Consider the following 19,093-nt stretch of genomic DNA (forward strand, 5'->3'; position numbering starts at 1 on the left):
AGACGTCCAAGGGTGTCTTGACCATCTGACCCAGCAGGAGCTCACAGGGGGCATGGCCAGTGACATCGTGGGGCGTGGTCTGGTACTGAAATAGTATCCGGGCAATCTGCATCTGAATATCCCCAGTCTGGCTATTTTTGAGCTCGTCTTTGATGGTTTGCACCACCCGCTCGGCTGCACCACTTGAAGCAGGGTGGTACGGCGGAACCATCATCCGGTGGATTCCGTTCTTCGTTAGCCAGGCCAGGTACTTTGTGCTGGCGAAAACAGGACCATTGTCGGACACGACATCCGGCAACCCCTGGGTGGCGAAGACCTGTCGTAGCGCTGCAATAGTCGTGCGTGCTGATGGAATGGTGACAAGTAGAATTTCCACCCACTTTGAAAAGTCCTCCAGAACCACCAGGAAGTAATGGCCCTTGAAGGGTCCCCCAAAATCCACATGTAGGCGGGGACCAGGGTCTCTGTGGGAATGGCCAGGGGGTGTTCTCCACATGACGCGAGGCTCGCTGGTGCTCCTGGCAGATTTGGCAGCTCTGCATCACACGCAGGCTGGCTTCCGGGTGCTCTGGCAGACGAATGTCCAGTGCATGAATCCAGTTTCGGCCCAGCAGCGTCGGTGACGACTCCTTCATTAAGTAAAGGGGAAGGGTTGCCTCCCTGTTGCCAAAACGAACGCTGACCTATGCCTGACCCTGGACCTGGGAGAGTTGCCCGGAGGAGCTGCGCAGCATCATGCCCGAAGCCACGACGGACACGCCAGGGAAAGTATGCTTGAAGAGTTTCCTGGCCATTACTGACACGCTGGCCCCTGTGTCCAGCTCCATGGAAATTGGGTGGTCGCAGATTTTGACGGTCAGCATGTACAGTGGCACAGACGACGGTACAAAGCCTGTGTGCTACATGTCGAAAATCAGCGGGTCCTCAGCCACGACGTGGAGCCTGGCCGCGGAAGAACTTGAGCCTGCTGCCACACGCCTCCACCGCGTACCCTTGCGATGGCTACCCTGGCCGCGGGCTTGTGGGGTACCTGGGCTTGAATCAGGTTGCTGCTTACTGTTCGTCCTCCCCCTTTGGCATACACGTGCCAGGTACCCAGTTTTCCTGCACGTAAAGCATTGTGCTGGAGAGAACTGGCACTGTTAGGGGGAGTGGGCACCACCACAGCGACCGCAGGTGCTGCCCTTTGTCACCAACTCGTTGACCGCCGCTTCCGCCGATGGTGAGCCAGTCGCACGGGCAATCTCGCCGGCGTCTTTGGCGGCAGCTTCCATTGCCAGCGCTGCCGTCACGGCGTCGTCCAGCGACGGGTCGGGAAGCTCCAGGAGTCGCGTCCGCATGGCGGGGTTGTTGATTCCGCAGACGAAACGGTCCCGGAGCAGCGAGTCCTGTGGGTCCCCGAAGGCGCAGGCACTCGCTAACCCTCGTAGCGCAGCAACGAAGTGCCCGAGGGTCTCTCCCTCCCGGTGGTTCCGGTTGTTGAAGCGGAAATGCTCCATTAGTGTGGACGGTTCTGGGTTAAAATGCGAGCGCAGTATGGCAAGCAGCTCACCCAGCATCTTAACGTGCGGTGTCGCTGGCTTGAGAAGGTCGAGCAAGAGGCTGAAGACGCGGGTCCCGCAGATGGCCAGGAAAATGTCCCGCTGTTTGGCCTCGGGTGTGTCGTTTGCCCGGAAGAACACGAGGACTTGCTCCTCATAAATTTGCCAGGCGGACCCATCTCCCTCGACCGGCTCGAGCCTTCCGTACAGCGGCATGGCGGCAGCGACGCTCGGTGGGTACTCATCGCCAGTGTCACGAGGATCCCATCCTCGTCGCCAGTGTCACGATCCACCCGGGTTCGTGAAAAAGGGAGGGCTCGAGGCACCCTCCGATAGACGGACGCTCCGCAGCGTGGTGGTGCTGAACGATGACCGACCGGCGAGCAGCCGTGCTTGTCGGTGTTTATTGTGGTGCGGTGACCAATGTTGCCTGCCAAGCTTTAGCAGGCCACCGAGCATGGTGGCGAATGAACATTATGCCTGGGGGGCGTCACATGCTTACTACAGTGGCAATGTCCAGGGAGCTCCAGGGAGCATTGTGCACATTCGACACGGTGCAAAGGCCCAAAACAACTTTCTTGCATCGCCTTTTCTCTCTGCCGTGCTCCTGTCATGTAAACACCCACATTGAACCACCCCCCAACGTAGTGTTCCAGACAGCAGCAACATCCGCAGCAGCAGTGGGAAAGTTGAAGGAAGAGACAAAGAAAGCTTCGCTAAAAAAAACAAAAAGAAGCGGGGCGTTTATAAGCTTTTCCTAGACAAGCAAGTCGCAATATTTTTGGAATGCCATTCTTCTGTGCAGCGTGGTCGACAATTCGGTCAAATACAAAAAATGAGAAGCTCTTCGACGTCACGAAGGCCTGGTGGGAAGCAACAATGCCTCCAAGTTTTATGCACGTGCTTGTCCTATCTTTATCTATGTGTGGAATTTCTAGCACTGATCCCCCTCATCAGTTATGGTCTACACGATCTGGAACGAGGCAGTGGTGCTTCATGAGTGGGGCCTCAGGTTCTCTGTACATGGAAGGGATCGCCTTCACGACACCCCCCCTTCTCCCCTCTCTCGCTCCCCCCCCCCTCTTTGGACTGCCACTAGTCTTCACCTTGCGTTCACATCCCAGCTTTCCCTTTCATCCATCTCTCTCTTTTGGAGCTCACCCCCTGAACCTTTCTGTTCCATAGTAAATAGGGGAAGTGGGGGGGTGTCGACCCCCCCCTCCCCGGCTATGCCAATGAGCAGTACTTTGATGTGAAATTAAGAGCTCCAGTGCAACCTACTGCAGAGTCAGGAATGGCAACTTACCACAAGAGCAGAGTCTGTTGCAGGGTGGCTGCTTGGGGTAGTCAACTCCACCAGCCTCTGCTGCAGGTGGCCGAGGTCTGTGACAACGGTGTATGCTTGTTGGGGCAGCGTGCTTCTGTGAAGTAGGAGGGAGGGGGGGGGGGGGGGGTGAAAGCACAATCACCATAGAGCAGTGCTCACTGTTGCTGGGAACATCACTCACCCAGGCTCTGACTCTGAAAAGCTGTTCTCACTGCTCAGTGCATGCGGAGTGGCACAGTGGGGCGTGGCTGCATCGGCTGGTGGCCGCACTTCGACCTATGAGGAATATAGCCCAGCTTGTATCAGTTCCATGCAAATGTACAGGAAAGATGAGCTCTGCTACCTGACTGCATTTGTCAGCACACTCAATGCACTGAGGCAAGTGCTTCACATATCCTTCAGCTGCCATGTTTGTAACCACACACACCAAGGTTACAGCTAAAGAGAACAACCACGTTTGAAAAGTACTGAATATGTCTCAAGACTTGCATTGCCAGTTTGTTTAAGCTTGTATAAGCTTCACAAAGGACACATTCAGTAATTGCTCAAAATTACAAAGCCAGTAAATATTTGTAATTTAAGGTAAATGTGATAGGCTACAAGTACATATACAGTAAACTCCTGTTAAGATGAACTCCGCTAAGCTGAATTCTCAGATATACAGAACAATGTGGGATTGTTTGGTTGGTTTTCCACAGAATCACTGTAAAAAATTCCACTTAATAAGATCTCCTTCACATATACTCTTCGGTTAAGACGAACATTCGTAGTGACTGCCAATACTGGCGATTCCACACAGCGAGGACTGCAGTCCTGGTGAGGCATTCGCAAAACACCACAGGAAAAGGAAAAGAGAAAAAGCTACTTTCCTGGCACAAAGCCACAAAGTGAATCCACTCCACATAGGGAGAGAAGTGAGAAAACTGAGAAAGAAAGTAGAAGAAATAAAACAATGTGTCGTGCATCCTAATAAGTTTTTCAGTCGAGCAGAAATAGCAATATTTTCATTTTTATACATCGCCGAGAGCCTCCTCAAAAGCGAAACTGGCGAAGCCAAGTCAATAGTACTCGCTGGCTGTACCCAAACTGCAAGAAAAGCCAAGCCAGGCCACTAAGCCGTAAGGGCTGCATTTGCGAATTGCGCCACTGTTGTGCAAGTTCCGTTCGCTCTTATCACTAACCGTTGATTGCCGGCTGATGCCATTGATAAGGCGGGTGGAGCATTGCTCTGACCACTGACGAAGCATGAAAAGTGTCTAAAGCAATGCCATAAAAGGCACCGCTAAAAATCTTGGCCACAGACTGTCTAGACCAAAGGCAAACATATGTGCACGTAGCAAGGCATTGGCAAACTTGGGCCATATTCTCGGACAATTACTTTCGAAGATACGTTAACCAGCCTGATTTCGCATGACTATCCCCGGATGCGTCAACACTAGGCAGCGCTGCCGTGCCGTGATAAGATAGCGCCGGGCTCAATTAAACAGAAAATTTCTTGCTCACAACAAAATTAGATTTTGTCTCTGATCATTAATTTTGAGTGAATTTGAAAAACACTGCACATTGTGACGGGGCATCTCTTTATTGTGTTATCTATATTTGTATGCCTTTACGAACAGATATATTATGCAAGTTGTACATACATACATACATACATACATGCATGCATGCATGCATGCATGTATGTATGTATGTATGTATGTATGTATACATCAGGTGTAGCCGGGGGGGGGGGGGGGGGGCTTATGGGGCTTCAGCCCCCCTCGAAATTTTTTCGTGTTGTCCATGCACTGTCGACCAAAGCAACCCCCGGCACTGGAAATTATTCTGGATCTTGTCTAGAATGTCTTTTTCACACTCGAAAAGACATTTCACCTCGAACATTACGAACTCGGGCTGGATTTCGCGGCAGCGCTCATGCACCGGCAGTCACATAACGCCATCAGCCCCATCTGAGCAAAAGGTTTCAAGGGTGTTTTGATGGCGAACGGGCTCGCTGCGGCATCTTGCGGAGGCCGCGGAATCTACGGAGCGCATGGATTTCAATTTCAAAACTTTATCGGCATAATGTTCTCAAACTTTTCATGCGAAACGTACATTGACATTTTCGAAGCTGTGCTTCAGCTATTTAATTGCAGAAGTTTGTAGGTTTAATGTTGTTATAGACATTTGACACCAAAGGTGGATTGACTTTTCTAAAGTATTGCATCGAAACATACAACAAGACAAGCCAAATCAACACACTATCAGACAAGTTGACAAAACACGCAGCGAGATCCGATGAGGCGAAGCGTTGTGGTTCATTTGTTCCGTCATGTCGCATAAAAAAATAACATTTTTTTTTTCACCTACGCCAAAGCATCTATGTGAAGACACTAAAGCCAGCCAGGGTAACTACGTTCTTTTTTATTTTTTATACTTTTACATTTATTCGTGAGGACACATTAAGCTTCTTAATTTTTTTATTCTCGCTACCCTACCCGCGAGGTGCCAGAGCCAGCCAGAGCGCACGCGTTTATCTTGTGTTGCCCCGACCACCATGCAGCGCACTTCGGTGCGCATTTGGTTTTCTCTGGCCGAGTGGATTTTCGCCTGGCAGATTTTTGGCTACCTTCTGGCTAGCAGTCGAGAGAAAGAAACAATGGTCGCTCGCCGTCATCACTGTGAAGACTCGATGAATTGCACCGTGTTCGCTTGAGCGCAACCTTTCCGGAAAGTCTTGTCTCGCCGGTGTAGGATATTGAGCACTATGCGTAGGGTTCTCGGTGGACCAAGCGTCTCACATTTTCTTCGATATTCATTCGGTAGTTACATTAGGTGCCCAAAGTAGGCATTGGATTGTGGCCAACATACTCTCCTTAGCGTATTTTTTTTTTTCATTTCGGCGCTCCCGCCCAGCAATAGGAAAAGAAAATACATTGTTGCGACGCAGCGAATTGTCGCATGGTGATAGTTTGTTACTTCTCCTTTTGCGGAAAATAATCGGCCACGGAATGCTTCAGTTGGCGGATACCATGATTATATTATTGTGATAGCAATTATATGGGGGGGGGGGGGGAACACACACTTTAGACGCATTCCTGCTGTCGCCGTCGCCCTCATGTTTCGTATGAAGTCCAAGGGCAATAACGCCGTGACCGCGTGCTGCATGCTGTATGTGCAAGTGAAAGCGTAGGGAATGGGTTCGCCGACGATGGTGGCTCAGTCTTGTGTGCGCATGCAAAAAAGTGGGGAGCGAGCACGCCGCCTTTCGTTGCGCGCGATACATCGGGTGGAGTGGATGGAATTGGGGTGCGATCTAGGATTCTGTGAATCTGTCATTGCGCAACATGTTTATTTGCCTTGTTTGACGCATTATATACATTGACTTCTTCTTGGATATGTAGATGTATTGGAGATTAATATGTATATTTAAATATCTTGTTGCGAGGTTTTGTGTATACGTGCAGTGAACTTTCTTTCCGATGACACTTTTTTGCCCTTTACCAATCATTTGTACATTCCATTGTATCTTTGCATTTCTAATGAACGAGGGCAAGTCAAGTGAAAGTGAGCCTACTCACCCCACGCAATAATGGTTTGGTTCATTATCTGTAAGGCATGCGCATAGCACACAGGCATTTCTCATTTACGAAAGTGACACGCAGATGTGAGGGTAAATGTTCTTCTGTGCTCTCATACACTGGGTTGAACAAGGTTGCGTGACCTAATGGACACTTCCGAAGTTGAGCAGCGCGGTGCCGTGAGGTTTTTGACAGCTGAAGGTGTTTCCCAAAAAGAAATTAGTTCCCGTATGGCTGCCGTGTACGTTGAACATTGTATTTCATTGGCCACTATGAAGCGTCGGAGCAAACGGTTGAAAGAAGGACGTGAAAGTTGGAAAGACGATCCAAGACCGGGCCAAAGCAATCGTGCAATCACCCCCAATGCAAGTGCAAAAGTTGATGAGCTGATGAGACAAGAACAGAGTATAAGCATCGATGAACTGGCAGAGCATGTGAATATCAGTAATGGTTCGGTTCACACCATAATTAATGAACATCTCGGTTATCGGCTCTTGTGTGCGCAATAAATGCCCAAGATTTTGAACCACCGCCAGAAGAAGGTTCTGCGCTGCCTTGAGTCATCTGACCCGGTATCACATTGAGGGTGACGACTTTTCTGCAATTGTGATTGGGGACAAACCATGGAGCCACTATTTAGTACAAGCCTGAAACACGACGGCAAAGCTTACAGTGGAAACATTCGAATTAACCCCGCCCCCCCCCCCCCCGCCCAAAGAAAGCAAAGGCCGTCATTTCCGCCGGAAAGATGACTTTTTTTTTTTCGATCGTCAGGGGCCATTACTGATAGAATTCGCTAAATCCAGAGAGACTATCAATCGTTTCCGATATTTTGAAATGCCGGATTGGCTGCATGTCACAACTAAGAACAAACGATGTGGAAAATTGACAAATGGGGTCATCTTGTTCCACGACCTGGCTATGGTGTTGGGGTGCTGAGCATGAGGTCGCGGAATCAAATCCTGGCCACGGCAGCCGCATTTCGATGGGGGCGAAAGGCGAAAAGACCTATGTACTTAGAATTAGGTGCACGTTAAAGAAACGCAGGTGGTCGAAATTTCCGGAGTCCTTTACCACGGCGTGCCTCATGATCAGAAAGTGGTTTTGGCACGTAAAACCCCATAATTTAATTTTTAATTGTTCCACGAAAATGCCCGTCCCCACGTCGCTGATGTGGTTAATACAAAACTGGCAAAGTGCAAGTGGGAAACGCTGCAACATCCCCCATACGGCTGAGACATGTCGCCTTGCGACTTCCACATTTTGGGACAAATGAAAAAAAAAAAAAAACAGCTCAAGGGAAACAAATTTGTATCGGACGATGACCTGAAAGAGCCAGTTGCAGATCTTTTGAAGCACCAACCCAAGGAGTTTAATGAGACGGGCATCACCCGACTCGTTAGTGAATGGAGCAAATGTCTAAATGATCATAGAGACTACTTTTAAATAAAGTGCCCCGTTCGTCGTATATTCACATTGGCTCACTTTCATTTGACTTGCCCTTGTATATTTTGCAGAACGGCTTTATACAGTGAAAGCTCGTTAATTCGAACTTCAATAATTCGAATTTATGGATAATTCGAACTGTACGATTTGGTCCGGCCAAGCTCTACAGAAGTACATGTATAAAAAATTCCGTTAATTCGAACGCGAGAACGTTCCCTCACGGATAATTCGAACTACGCTCGCCTGGCGCACGGCCAGAGAAACGCGCCTACTGCCTACACACAAGGCTGTATTGCCTCCGAAACGGAGAGAACGGCGAGAGAAGGCAAAATCGGAAAAAAATCTAACCGACGCGAGGTCAGCCAGAAGGCAGCGGCGGCTGCCGCCTCTCCATTCTACGTAACCTCCGAGACTTCTTGCCCGTTGTGAATCTCGTAGGCTTTGCAAATCTTGTACAGCTGCTAATGTTGTGTGGAGATGGCTCGGCAAGCGCCAAAACACAGCGAATTAAGTACATCGCAGCTGCGCTTGCAATCAAGAACCAACGAATCAGGCCCTTCGCCACCTTCACATGTTCAGCGTCTTCGTCTCGGCAGTCTTCTTCGGTTGTGCACCTCTGTTTTCAGCTTAGGAGGTATCGGCCGTCGCGATTCATTGTGATGGTGTTAAGCCTCGGCTAACGTTCGTTTCGGTGGACATCGGTGGTGTGGTACAGTCGGAACCAGAGCTTCGACTTGAAGATGGCGTGTGCCCGTGGCACACGCCATCACTTTCTGACACGGCAAATTTCTGACATGCCCTACTGCTTCCGAATCGCAGTGTACTGTTGCTCTCCTTCACTTTCGTTAGTTCGAACTTTCGTTAATTCGAACTGAAGCGGCTTCCCCTTGCGGTTCGAATTAACGAGCTTTTACTGTATACGTGCTCTCTGTTGGGACAATTATTTCGGTGCAGTTACGATACACAACTGGTGTCAGCTGCTCCTGCGTAATATATTGGAATAAATGACAGCGTCATGCATATGTACAAAATGTAAACAAGGTGCCTGAATGACAAAGTTTCACTAACATATTTGTCCTCAACTTGCCCATTTCATGGCCTCTACATTTTTCATATCTGTGACATGCATCGCTTTGCTGGTTTCGAACTGATATAGGTCTAACGATCGTGAGATATTTTCTTTACTTATTAAATAGACAAAAACATGGAAGCATTGATATCATGCAGTTATGCTGGGCACAATTTTTGGCACATACGAGTATATCTTTATGAAAAAATACATATAATACTTGTTTTCACCATGCGTAGCATTCAAGAAATCGTTTGCAGCATCTTTGGCAATGGCGATGCAGTTATTACAGATGTATTTGGTCCCTCGACAAATTGTTTAAGAGGAAGGGTTAGCTCGGGCCCAACTCTGACACGGCCTATTCAAATACATGTAAAATGCAGAAACGCTTTTCCGAGATAACCCCTGGATCGCGTTTAATTAAATTTGTTGCATTTGAGAGAGAAAGTTAATTTATAGTATGTGTTGGAAGCGGAATTTTGATTTAGGGCCTGAATTTTGTTTAAAATATTTTGAAAAATTAGAAAGTGCGAAAAAAATAGAAGCACGACGTTTACAAACTAATAGCTTTGCATCAAGAGCAGATATCGCGGTTCTTCATTATTATAAGAGTCAAAGCGGACAAATTTGGTATGTCAATTTGTACCTTACGTGAATTGGTTACGTGGTGTACAAGGGTTCTGGAAAAGCCGTTCTGGAAAAGCGGTTGCCTGCCCGCCGTTGGCTGTGCCACTTGGCTCCGTGAAACCATGCCACTTTTTCAACGCTGTGGGAGCAACATTTAGCTCCATTTATAGTGAAAAAATGTTTGGAGCCTTTCGAGTCTGAATTATTGAGATTTGACTGCATTATCACATTATAAATATTAGAAATTCAAATGCAAACAACCAACATGAAAGATGGCTCTACTGTGGTATTCTAACACTTTGTTTGAGGTCATTCATTTAGACTTCCCAGAACTATGGCAAAAGTCTGAAGGAGTTAAGAAGGTTCAAGCCTTCCTGCTGATAATTGACGAATCCACTAGAATGATCGCAGCAAGATCGCGTGGGGAAGATAACAGCAGTGTGATGTCTTTTTCAAATGGAAAAATGTTTGACAATGTAAAGGTGATATCCTGCAGGAATGGGAGGAAAAGCATAACACTGTGTTACAGTTCACTGCATCCTATTATCCCACAGCAAATGGATTAGCTGAACAGGCTATCAGAGATGTAAAGCAATATACGAGCTTATATACAGCACTCCCAGGTGGCTAGAAACGTTGCCTCTGAGCGATGGTAGCTCACCGTTACTGGCCCTAGGATGCCCTTCTCTATCTGCTGCAACTGGGAAAAGCAACTTATATGCCTGCAGACATGAGCCTTGGCATTGATGAGACTGTAAAGCTTATAGAAGCAGCAAGAACTGAAGACAGTATACAGTCAACTTCCTTTAATTTGACCCTGACAGGACCAATGGAATAGATCAAATTATATGGCGGGTTGAATAAAACAAGATGCAGAAAAAAAAAAGTCGACGCACCTATTCATTGGCAGTATTTGCCCCATTCTAATACAACTTCAAATCAAGTCCATGCCCTTTTTCTACATGCACAAAGTATAAAACTAATGTAGAAATGACATTAAAGCTCCTGAACAAAGTAGGAGTTTAACACACTCCCAACATAGCCAGAAAAAACTTACCGACGATTATGATACTCCCTAATGCAAAATCTAAGCACAGCTCTACAGATGTTTTTATTTCGTGATATATTGGCTGGCATGGACAGTCTGTCTCGTGTGGCATGTTGCAAACGAAGCGAAGTATGGCGCTAGTGCCTTGCTAATCTACAGATCACGAGAAGTAGTGTGTGGATGACTCGTCGGTGCTATTCACACAGCCACTACAAACAGACCTACCAGACGACGTGCACAACTCTGGCGCCATCTCATAGCCATCATCGCTGCACTACGCATTTCTTCTCAATCTTTCGTCGTACCCTCCTCGTCCAATTTCCACCGCTCCTCCTCTGCTTTTCTCCTTGCGTCTTTCATCCCCCACTGCGCTCCACATTTACTCTTTCATCTTTCGCTGTGCTCGTTCGCTCGGCTACGCCGACGCTCACCGCAGGAACGGCCACCTAAGAGCTGCGCTTTAAAATGGGCAAGGGTCTAACATGAGTGGCACATTGGTGGTCGAATTTCTAAAGTCAGCTTCGCCACAGTACATCCGTGTTATGCGATAAAACATAGGAACGCCGCAAGAGTTGTTTTGGTTTCATGGCTTATTGCATTGTGTAGGCAAATTGCGGTCTAATTTTTTTGAAAGAAGAGGATGTGCACTAAAATCAAATAAATACCATAGTCGCACATTGTGAGCTACGGTTACTGCTTGAAAAGCCTCCTAAGGCAAGCTGAACATAGGAATTTTTGACAGGAGATGACGTGTTACAATTAATTTCTGACATTTTATGAGCCAAAACCATGATCTAATTATGAGGCATGGTGCACTGGGGTAATCCAGATTAACTTTGAACACCTGGAGTTCTTTATTGTGCACTTATTGCATGGTACACTGGCGTTCTTGCATTTCAGCCCCATTGAAGTGCGGCTGCCACAATCAGTATTTGATCTCGCACCATCGGGCTTAGCAGCATAATGCCAAAGCCAATGTGCCACCATGGCAGGTAGATGACGTTTGCTCAACACGTTCACTGCACCATAAGCTTCATCGAGACAGACACTGCCACTAAAGGATCGCGCTACTGGGATCACCCTAGGAGTCAGAAGCATGCATGTTCACTGGTCAAATTCAAATTAATCAGCAAAGGTCAAATTTAGGATCGAAAGAATGAAAGTTTGGGCCCAGAGTAATGCATAGGTACTAACTGGGACCTTCAGTCAGGACCAAAATAACCGAAAAATCAAATTAACCAGAGTCGAATTAGTGGAAGTCTACTGTATAAAACTATTGTGAAAGAATGAAGAGAAATTTCGACAAGAGGCAATATACAGCGTTACCAGCGCTCAACAATGGGGACTTTGCGCTGGTTAAGATGGACCAAAAAGTCAGAATGCCGCATACAAGGGGCCATTTCACGTGATGAAGATGGCAAAACACCTCAAGACGATGTGGTACATAAACCCCAGCAAAATCATGGAATTGGCCTTTAGTGGAGATGTTTTCAAGTATCATCCCAGGAGGGATGCAAACTATGCTGAGGGGAATGAATCCTGACATGTGGCCCACAGTTAAAGAAGAAGCTGATGAATGAACAGAAGAAAGGGCTCGAGGAAAAGAGAAAAAAGTTAGATCCAGCAATATGGCATATGTTATGTGCAGCTCCCGAGTGCTGGTATATTACACACTTCTGTCATCATGTTATACTCTACCTCAAATATTTTTAAAATTTGGATATTTAGTGCTCAACTTTGTAATCTTTTGTGCGCCATATTTTCCAGTGTATTAGTCGAATCTTTCCCCTCTAAATTTCCCTGGAGCATCTTATACAACGATGCAACTTATATAGCAAAATTTCGAACTCCAAGGGGAAAGAAAATTTATTGAAATAAACTGGAGTACAAACAAAGGAGAGCCCATTTAAATATAGCGCCCAATTTATTGTGCGGTACAGTGCACAAAACCGAAATTGTCATTGGGTTCTAATTGAAAAAGTCTTGTCTTTTGACCATCAGCGCACCACGACATCTGCCAGAAGAAGCCTAGCTTCTGCATAAAGTCGAAGTGCAACAAGATTGCGCCTCACATCTCTTTTGCTGTGGGTGCGAGGAAATGTGCAAGGGTGAGCTGAAAACGATGGTGGCATGAAGTGCGCCGTACTCTCCCGCGCCCAATGTTGTATATGACATATTCGAGGACGTGCTATGAGGGGGCCGAAGGTGAGCATGCGTTAAAGTAATAAAGGACGCACTTGGTTGAGGGGGGGAGGGGGGTGCCCCGGCCATGGTAACATAACCAAGCATGCGCTAGAGGGCTGCATCCTGCTCCTTTTAAGCCAAATAAGAAAGGAGGATGCGCACCACTCTGCTTGCTCCACTTAAGTATCGGCTCCCCACACGTCCTTCTTTGTAATTTTTACAGCATCTGACATTACATTACAGTAGTTAGCAATGCATCGAATTTATGCCTTTGGTTCAGGTTTGTTCGAAAGGCAGTGCATGGGAGTGATAGGTTTCGTTCGAAATAACCACAGCATGGATTTTGGAGTTCAAATTCATGGAAGCTTTTCTCTATTCGATTAAATAGAATGCTACGAGGTTTGTTGATGGCCAGAGGGTTAGTGGGTCTAGTGCAGAGAGCAGCCGAGCAGTCCCAGCCAAACAACAGCGTAAGCCAAAGCAGCGACACCGACCCTTTTGTTTTTATCTTCCTCACTTCAGGAGCCATGCGGTCGCAGTAATTTTTATGTGATCTTCTTCACTACAATGGCCCCACGAGAGAAGAGTAGCCATCCTGGCGACTCATGGTGACGACACGATAAGGGGATCATAATATGGTTTAGGCTGGCTGACGTGCACTGTCTCACGACCGCAATGGCACAGGTTCAGATGGAGTTAAGAGGTTTGGCCACATAGTTTTACAGCAGATGTAGAGACAACAATCCGATGGGGTCCACGGTATTGAACCAGCAGCTTAGATGAAAGGCAGGTAATGTGAGGCGGAATCCATAACCAAACGAGGGAGCTGACACGGAAAGTAGTAGTGCTAAGGCCATTGTCATGCCGATTCCGCTGGTGAGCTTGACCCTCCGTCGTGAAGGTGCGGGCAAGTTGGCGGCATTCTTCAGTGTACTTGGCTACTTCTGATATTGGCCTAAATTCGGAGGCGTCGGGTCTGTATGGCAATACTGTATTGAGCATGCATAAGGGTTCTTGTCAATACCACAAAAAACCTGCGGTCGCTTGAGTCACAGTATTGTACGCGTAGGTTACAAAGGGGAGAACCATGTACCAATTGGACTGGTCTGACGCGAGTTATTTAGTGAGCCTGTCGCCAAGAGTGCGATTGAAGTGCTCAGTTAATTCACTGGTGAAAGGACGGTAAGCAGTTGATGTGCGGTGGATGACTAGGCACTAGGCAAGCAGAGCTTCAACCACTTCGGAAAGAAAAACACGCCCTCTGTCACACTGAGGAGTTAACGAGGAGAGCCATGCCGAAGCACGAAATTGCACACGATGAAGAAAGCAACCTCGTGTGCTGTAGCGGCAGGAAGGGCGGCTGTCTCAGCATATCGGGTGAGATGGTCAACACCAATGATTATCCATCGGTTTCCAGATGTAGTGCTCGGGAGTGGGCCGTAAGGGTCAATGCCGACGCGATCAAAAGCGATCGTGTTTCTTGATCAGATCTTTCGTCTCCTGCGATAGCTTACTGGCATCCTATCTAACGGAGTTACCACAGACTTCTATTGCCCATTCCTTAATGATGCCCATAAGATTGTCAATCATATCTTCAACACTAAGGTCCTCTTCCTGAATTAAGACGGTATACCTGTTATGTAGCTTGATCTGAAATTCCTTTATTTTCCCTCTTACTGCTAACTCAGCGATCGGCTTCTTATGTACCAGTTTCTTCCATTTCCTCCTCAAGTCTAGGCTAATTCGAGTTCTTACCATCCTATGGTCACTGCAGCACACCTTGCCGAGCAGGTCCACATCTTGTATGATGCCAGGGTTAGCACAGAGTATAAAGCCTATTTCATTTCTAGTCTCGCCATTCGGGCTCCTCCACATCCACTTTCGGCTATCACGCTTGCGGAAGAAGGTATTCATTATCCACACATTATTCTGTTCTGCAAACCCTATTAATAACTCTCCCCTGCTATTCCTAGAGCCTATGACATATTCCCCCACTGACTTGGCTCCAGCTTGCTTGTTGCCTACCCTGGCATTGAAGTCGTTCATGAGTATAGTGTATTTTGTTTTGACTTTATCCATCGCCGATTCCACGTCTTCATAGCAGCTTTCGACTTCCTGGTCATCATGACTGGATGAAGGGGCGTAGACCTGTACGACCTTCAATTTGTACCTCTCATTAAGTTTCACAACACGACCTTCCACCCTCTCGCTAATGCTATAGAATTCCTGTATGTTACCAGCTATATCCTTATCAATCAGGAATCTGACTCCTAGTTCTCATCTCTCCGCTAAGCCGCGGTAGCACAGGATGTGCCCGCCTTTCAGCACTATATATGCTTCTTTCGTCGTCCTAACTTCACTGAGCCCTATTATATCCCATTTACTGCCCTTTAATTCCTCCAATAGCACTGCTAGACTTGCCTCACTAGATAACGTTCCAGCGTTAAATGATGCCAGGTTCAGATTACAATGGCGGCCTGTCCAAATATAGCACGGATATACTTCAGTACAAAGCCGTACATACTGCACCAGTAGAAGCGTTCGCGCAATCTTGCACAAGTTTTCAGCACGCCTGCGTGAGCACTCTGTGGGTCGGCACGAAAAGCAGTGCTGATGTCGGAGCACATGTGACGTGGTATTACGAGAAGCCACTTGCGACCACCTGGTATATAATAGTGGTAATAGAGCAGGTTGTCTCGCACGGTAAAATGTCTGGAGGTGGGTTTGCACATGGCTCACCCCTACGAGTGATGGTCAGGAAAGGGCACGACGCTCCTCCACTCCGCAATGCACAAAGGCACTATGGCTGGGTTGATCAACTCTCAGACAGCACAGAGAAGGCTCCAGAGTCAGATCACCAACAAACACGGTTTTATTCACCCCAGATACAGCACAGTGCAACAGTCACGGCGCTTATGGGCAAAGGCTCACTGCAAGACCAATCGAGTACGCGCGCCCACTGCGCTAAGGCTAACCGGTAAGTGGTCCACCAAGCGTGAGAACAAGGAGTCGCGGGAGCAAATGTCTCATGTGGCGAACTCACTGCGGGCCTGTGAGCATCTGCCGCAGCCATGGCTGCGGCAATGAAGCGCTCAGCAGAAGAGAGCTCGGGTGGAGAGGGTGCCCGAGGGCCGCCACTTGGGAGGCCAATCAGGGTGTGTTCCGGTGACACTAGCTCGCGCAGTGATTCGAGCCGGGTAGAGAGAAGCACGGTTTGCGCGGAAAATTAACTCCGGCGCGCTAGCCGCGTCTGCCATGTTGCCGTTACGGCGACAGTTCCCAGACATCCAGCAGAGCACAATGTGCAAGCTGGGGGACGAGGCATGGGGAGACACCTTGATCTCCACAAATGAGACTTGACGGCGGAGCGTGCGGGAGGGCGTGATAGCGGTAGAATCCGACAAATGGTCGAGCAGGGTAACAATCCACGGGTCCTTTCGTTGCTCTGAATGCATGGACTCGACGTGGACGACTCGACGGTTAGTTAGTTAGTTGATTCGGGTTTAATGGCGCAAAGGCGACTAAGGCCATGCTGCGCCAGTCACAGGACAGTATAAGATCTAATGTTAAGGTAGTTATAGCTGTATTACCTTAAAGTCGATGCAGATAATCGGTTTCACATAAAAACTGGAACAGGTTAGTGAATGGCACTAGTGGGTCATCGCCCAATATCAAGGCAGGGTGCAGAGGTATATGTAAGTGATACAGATTTTTGAAATGTTTCTGTCTCTGTGTTTCAGTGTGTGGGCATGATATAATGATGTGGGTTACTGTGAGCGTTTCGTGACATTTCTCGCATGTTGGTGGACTTTCGTTTCGAAGTAAAAAGTTGTGTGTTAGATGCGTGTGTCCAATTCGAAGTCGGCATAACATTACCTCATAGAATCGTTCTTGGTGAGTGCATGATTTCCACTCGCGAAGCAGGGGTTTAGTTATATGTAACTTGTTATTTACGCATGAGTTCCAGTCTTGCTGCCATTTTGATGCAAGGGCCTTACGAACCGCTCTGATGCTGTCTTTGTATGGAAGTGTTATGTGTGTGATGCTTTTGTGCGCTGCCATGGATGCGCTTCTATCTGCAGCTTCATTCCCTGCTATCCCAACATGGCTTGGGACCCAGCAGAATCGTATGGTTCCTTCGTATTTCTTGTTAAATACTATGTTTAAGATATCGCCAAGCAGGGGCTCAGACGCGGAGTTTAAGTTAAGGGCTCTTAGGGCACTTAACGAGTCAGTATAGATGATAGCATTCTTCTGCTTGTCGGAAGTAATTTTCTTAACTGCCATCCATATCGCATAAACTTCGGCGGTAAAGACTGAAGAAAAATTATTTATGCGAATGCTATTTTCCCAATTTTTTGTTACGATCCCGACACCTACGTATTCTTGTGTTTTAGAGCCGTCAGTGTAAAATTCTGTGTAATCTTTGTATTTTTCTTGGATAGCTCGGAACTCTTGTATTATATGCTCTTGTGGAATGTCATTTTTATTTATATGTGTTAACGTCCAGTCACACAGCTGTGTAACATTGCACCACGGGGGCAATCTTGCTGGCCTTTCGGCAACCTGCAGGGCTTCGGGAGGAACATCATAGGTCTGACAATATTGTTCGTGTCTTAAGATGAGTGGCCGAATCATGTTTGGTTTATTTGTGTAGTGTATTCGTGATTGGCACTGTGTTACGATGTTGTAGCATATATGTTGTGGTGATGTCCGAATTCTTAGTACATAGCAAAGTGTGAGTTGTGCTCTGCGGTGCTGTAATGAAGGCTCATTAGCGTCAACGTATAAACTTTGTACAGGCGATGTCCTGTAGGCACCGCTCGCCAGTCGTAGGCCAAGATTGTGAACCGGATCAAGTCGCTTAATGTAGGACTGCCTAGCTGCTCCATAAACTACACTACCGTAGTCGAGGATGCTACGTACAAGGGACCGGTATATACGTAATAGACATGTTCGGTCAGATCCCCAGTGCTTACGTGATAAAACCTTAAGGATATTTAGCGCTTTATTTGCTTTAGTTTTAGTTGCGTTAATGTGGGACAGGAAGTTCAGTTTAGTGTCAAATGTTACGCCTAGAAATTTATAGTGTTCTTTGACGGGCAGCGTTGTACCATGTAAAGTGAGACCTGGAGTGCAGTGTAACCCTCGCTTCTGCGAAAAGAGAACTGTAACAGTTTTGTGTGTTGAGAACCGGAAACCATTTTTATCAGCCCATTTTGTAAGATTATTTATTGTTATTTGTAGTTGTCGTTCGCAGGTGGGTAGGTTTGAGGCGCGGCAAGCTATTTGCAAATCGTCGACATATATTGAGTACATAACTGATGGTGGGATGACTTTATTTACAGAGTTCATTTTGACTATGAAGAGCGTCGTGCTGAGAATGCAACCTTGTGGAACGCCATTTTCTTGTGTGAATGTGTGCGAGAGTGTTGTGCCGAGACGTACTTGAAATGTTCGGTTTGACATGAAATCGCATAGACAATTTAGCATTCTTCCGCGAATTCCCATGTCAGCCAGGTCTCTCAAAATTCCGTATCGCCATGTGGTATCATATGCCTTTTCAAAATCAAAGAAAACCGCTAGGCAGTATTGCTTGTGAAGAAATGCGTCACGGATTTCTTGCTCTAGTCGCACGAGATGGTCAGTGGTAGAACAGCCCTTTTTGTATCCGCACTGGTGTTTGTCTATTAGGTTTCTTGTTTCTAGGATGAATGTGAGTCTTATGTTTATGATGCTCTCATAAGATTTGGCTAGGCAACTTGTTAGTGCAATGGGTCTATAGCTGCTAGGGGATGTAGCGGGTTTACCAGGCTTTAGAAAAGGAACTACCACTGCTTTTTTCCAATCTGTGGGCATTACTCCAGACTCCCATATCTTATTGAAAAATTTAAGAAGTGCCCCTACCGATGCTTGGGATAGGTGTGCCAGCATTGTGTAGTGCACACGGTCAGGACCTGTTGCCGTTTTTTTACCAGCAGAGAGAACTCTGTTCAATTCGTGTATTGTGAGGGGTTTATTGTACATTTCAGCTGAAGCCCCAGTGGTAGGCAGCCTCTCTTTCTCAGCAGATTCTTTATATTTTAAAAATGTATTTGAATAGTTTGCTGAGCTGGATATGTTATGAAAGTGTTCACCTAATAAGTTGGCCTGGTCCTGTAGTGTTGTTTGTGTGCTTGGACATGTAAGTAGTGGTATAGTGTATGATGAGTACTCTCCTCTAAATTTCCTCACCTGGTCCCACATTCGTTTCGATGTGACTGTACTATTGATTGACGATATGTATTT

The 19,093-nt window shown here is 47.1% G+C and overlaps 1 protein-coding gene across 11 annotated transcripts in view; it reads right to left on the reverse strand.

The window, feature by feature from the left end:
- Nucleotides 1-19,093, reverse strand: part of Wnk (Wnk kinase) — a 540,152-nt gene that overhangs the window by 116,915 nt on the left and 404,144 nt on the right. For 10 of the 11 annotated variants that reach the window (XM_065456126.1, XM_065456129.1, XM_065456127.1 and 7 more), the window contains 2 exons: nucleotides 3,050-3,144; nucleotides 2,848-2,962 (listed from right to left, as the gene is read on the reverse strand). In XM_065456126.1, coding sequence (XP_065312198.1) covers nucleotides 2,848-2,962; nucleotides 3,050-3,144 — 210 coding nt within the window. The remainder of the gene's footprint in view (nucleotides 1-2,847; nucleotides 2,963-3,049; nucleotides 3,145-19,093) is intronic. The other variant, XM_065456128.1, reaches the window with a different exon arrangement.

The sequence above is a fragment of the Dermacentor albipictus genome, chromosome 6, assembly GCF_038994185.2.
Source record: "Dermacentor albipictus isolate Rhodes 1998 colony chromosome 6, USDA_Dalb.pri_finalv2, whole genome shotgun sequence".
In the NCBI taxonomy this organism is placed as follows: domain Eukaryota; kingdom Metazoa; phylum Arthropoda; class Arachnida; order Ixodida; family Ixodidae; genus Dermacentor; species Dermacentor albipictus.